Source organism: Arachis hypogaea, chromosome 5 (genome assembly GCF_003086295.3).
Source record: "Arachis hypogaea cultivar Tifrunner chromosome 5, arahy.Tifrunner.gnm2.J5K5, whole genome shotgun sequence".
Classification (NCBI taxonomy): Eukaryota; Viridiplantae; Streptophyta; class Magnoliopsida; order Fabales; family Fabaceae; genus Arachis; species Arachis hypogaea.
This window is the reverse complement of record NC_092040.1, coordinates 112,535,582-112,539,576: the sequence shown is the minus strand read 5'-3', so window position 1 is coordinate 112,539,576 and position 3,995 is coordinate 112,535,582. Positions and strand designations below refer to the sequence as shown.

Here is a 3,995-nt window from a genome sequence, read left to right as displayed (position 1 = left end):
ACATTGAACTTTATGTCTAAAATAGAAATCTTAGCATCTTCCTTTTTAAATACAACTGAAATATTATATTTTAACTAATTATATATTTAAATACAACTAATTATATGGATTTTTTTCAGAAATAAAAAAAATAAAAATTTATATTTCTCTAAACACTATTTTTAAATTTTAATTCTCCAAATACGAATTTTTTTTTTGGTTTAGAGTAAGTTTGTCGTATCTCAACGAATTCTATAAAAATTATAGAGTTTGCTTTATTCCAGAGAATTCCCTTTAATTTTTTTTGAATCTTGCGTTTTTAATCCATTATCATTATCTCCAAATAGTATATAAATCTACAAAGTATATAAGAGTACATAAAAATACATAGATAACAAGTATGACTTTTTTAAGGATTTTTTTAATTATACATTAAAAAAATAAACCATATTTAATTATTATCATCATCTTCAGAAATACACAGATACACCGAAATAAGCCATATTTAATAAAAAAATTTTAATTATAAATCGTATTATGAGTCATATTTGGAGAATTAAAATTCAAAAATTGTATTTTATAATGTTAATAAACTAGAATTATAAATTAAAAAATAATAGCTTGAGATGGTTCAATATATTAGTTTGAAAATTTTGATATATTATCAACTTAAAATAATTTTATATGTACATTTAGTTATATAATAAAAATCAATAAAAAATTAATTTTTATATTAATTACATAAATAATTATTTAGAAAAATAAATATAATTACACATTTCTATACGGTTAGTGTATTAAAATTTGAGTGGAGTGGAGCACAGCACACAAAGCCACACACGTTTCTTAGAAGGTTTGATTTTAGTTACTTAGTTAATAGTTAATGGGGTGCAAGTTACAAACTTAACTAGTAAATAGTAACTCCCCCTCTTCCTCCAAATCTAATCTACCTCTACTTCCTCTTCCTCTCTCCAAATGAGAACTGAAAGACAACAACTTTAACATGTCTGGGAGTTACAGAGATCTAGAAGCTGGTGGGGCTAACAAGAACAACATGGCACCGATACGGAATTCCAACAGGAATTACTACTATGCTGCTCCTACTACTTCTACTACTGCATCTCATCTTTATCATTCAGAATCCACTTGGACATCCTGGCTTGTTCCTATCTTTGTTCTTGCCAATTCTCTTGTTTTCATTGTCGCTATGTACATCAACGATTGTCCCAACAAAAATTCTGCTATTCCGGTTCGGGGTCATTGTGTGGCTAGATTTCTCGGTAGATTCTCCTTTCAGCCTCTCTCTGAAAATCCATTGTTTGGACCTTCTTCCATAACGTAACAACTCTTATCACTGCTCTTCAATTTCAATGCTTTGTTCTTTCTCATTGTTTGTTGTTATTATTATTATTATTTTGGGAATTGTTGTGTTTTTGTTGATGTTGGTATTAATCTCATGATCTCAATTTGGTAGTATAGTCTAGCATTTCAGTTTAGATACAAGTTCCTCTGGTTGTGTTTTGGCTTTGAAGTAAACATTATGTTTAAGAGTTTATTAGTTTTCCCAAAATAATGGAATGTTGTCTTTTGCTGCTCAATCCTCTTGTGAAAACTTGAACAAAGAGGATTGGAATTTTCATGGCATAATAAGTTGCAGTTATCTGAATTACTGATAATAGTAGTTGTGGAGTAGTCTAGTTATCAGCTAATCATGTTCCTGAAGGACTTTTATTGATTGAAACTACTTTGTTTGCTTTTGATTTTTTGAAGGTTGACTAAGATGGGAGCCCTTCAATGGGATAGTGTTGTTAATCATCATCAGGGATGGAGACTTATCACTTGCATTTGGCTACATGCCGGAGTTATTCATTTGGCAGCAAACATGTTGAGCTTGGTCTTTATCGGCATTCGCCTCGAACAACAATTCGGGTTTGGTATGCTTCCTTTTCCCGAAAGGGTTATTTTGATCATCATGTTTCTAAAGAAAGACATAGATAAAACCATTGAACTTTAGTTTGTGTTATTCAAGATCAACACTATAGATGACTATATCCAACATTTTCATTTATAATTTCGCAGTGAGGATAGGAATCATTTACCTGTTGTCTGGATTTGGTGGGAGTGTACTCTCTTCTCTATTTATTAGAAACAATATTTCTGTTGGTGCTTCTGGTGCTCTTTTTGGACTTCTAGGAGCAATGCTTTCGGAACTTATTACTAACTGGACTATTTATACCAACAAGGTGATCACATTGGTCCCGTCTTATTTATCTGTTCTCTATGCTTAGGAGTTCTTTAATTTGAAGAGTTAATCAGATTTGAAGGACGTAGTTTTGAAACAATACTTGATTCTGTTTATAGTACAGTAAGCTCAATTTCATTTCTGACTCACTTTTTTTTTTGTAGGCTGCTGCATTGGTCTCACTTTTGGTCATTATTGTCATCAATCTTGCCATTGGCATTTTGCCCCATGTTGATAATTTTGCTCACATTGGGGGATTCCTAACAGGATTTCTCCTTGGCTTTATCTTTCTTCCTCGTCCTCAATACGGTTGGCTAGAGCAGCAGCGTCTTCCTTCTGGTGTTCGCTTCAAGTCAAAATACAAGGCTTACCAATATGCTCTATGGCTTATCTCTCTTGTTCTATTGATTGTTGGGTGAGCTCGTTTCTAAAATACTTAGCAATAATGTTATTGTTTTTAGTGGTTTAGGCGATATTACCTACAACATCGTTCTCTTTGGAAAAATACACACTAATCTCCTTAAGATTTAGGTTATAAAACACTTGGTACCCTTTTGTTTTGTAAAATATGACATTAACTTGCCTAATGCATGGCCACTACGCAATGACATCTTTGGATCTATGTAAAGTTGTGTTTGGCCTGCTACAACTAACGCAAAACTTCGTCACTTTCCAATGCATGGACACAACGTAGTGACGTCTTTGGTCCATGTAGCCGATGTCACTTAATGGGAAAAGGCTTCCCTAAGAAGATGACACTAACTTGCCCTCCGGTAAATTAGTATAGGCATGACAAATCAAGGGCAGTGCATGTAGTATTGCCTAACTTTACAAGAGATTAATGTAGTTTACCCATATTTTTATTTCTTTCTTGGAAAAGGAAGAACAAGTTCTATTTAGTAGAACATTGTGAAAGCTTGTTACTTGTTGCTTAATGTACTTTCTACCAATCAATGCTGATTCCATCATTGGCTTTGCTGTGATTTTAATAGTTTGTGATTGATCTAATTCATGCGCTTCTGTAGTTATATCACAAGTGGTTGTATTGTTATCTATGATTCTATATCTAACCATTGAATTCATTGGTTGGATTGCAGGTTATTGATTGCTTTGGTGATGCTATTCCGGGGTGACAATGGCTATGATCATTGCCATTGGTGTCACTACCTAACATGTGTTCCAACTTCTAAATGGAAATGCAATGACAGTTAATAATGAAGGTTGAAGGGGCATGATCCTGTTTCTGTTCTTCTTTGTATAGTTATATTAATAGCTTGGGAAATTCGTTTATTTTATTTTCTTTGCTAATGTCTTTAAAAATTGACTAATGGTTTGACTATTTGGACTTATGAATACTTCTACTCTTCTATTTTATATGCAAAGAAATTTATTTGTACATGAATTCATTTTCCAATAGTCTTCTGGGTCTTTAACTACAGAAAGCTGAAATTTACACTAGTAATGTGTATAATAGTTTTTCAGTTTGTTACTTAACAAGTAACTTAAACTTAATATCATGTAATCCAAGACTTATAACGTGTATGAACTTAAACAATCATGAAATCATGTCACCCTAAATTTATTACATATGTGAATCTTAAAATCGAACTGAATTGCACAAAATTCAAACCATAATAATCGATTCTTAAAACCAAAACCGTACACTACACTATAATTCGAATGTGAGTGTGAATGGTTTTGCTTGAAAGTGTGAGAGGTTATATGAGAGGTTTGGTTCAGTGAATGAAGAGCCTCTATTTTTTATCCCGTGTGA

At 32.2% G+C, this 3,995-nt stretch overlaps 1 protein-coding gene across 1 annotated transcript; it reads left to right on the top strand.

Annotated features, from left to right (window-relative positions):
• The first annotated feature begins 814 nt into the window (after positions 1 to 814).
• LOC112802826 (RHOMBOID-like protein 2) lies at positions 815 to 3,623 on the top strand. The gene is made up of 5 exons (XM_025846182.3): positions 815 to 1,317; positions 1,750 to 1,913; positions 2,059 to 2,222; positions 2,386 to 2,636; positions 3,319 to 3,623. The coding sequence occupies exons 1-5, from the start codon at positions 983 to 985 to the stop codon at positions 3,431 to 3,433; spliced, it is 1,029 nt and encodes a 342-aa protein (XP_025701967.1). The 5' UTR covers positions 815 to 982; the 3' UTR covers positions 3,434 to 3,623.
• Positions 3,624 to 3,995: the final 372 nt, after the last annotated feature.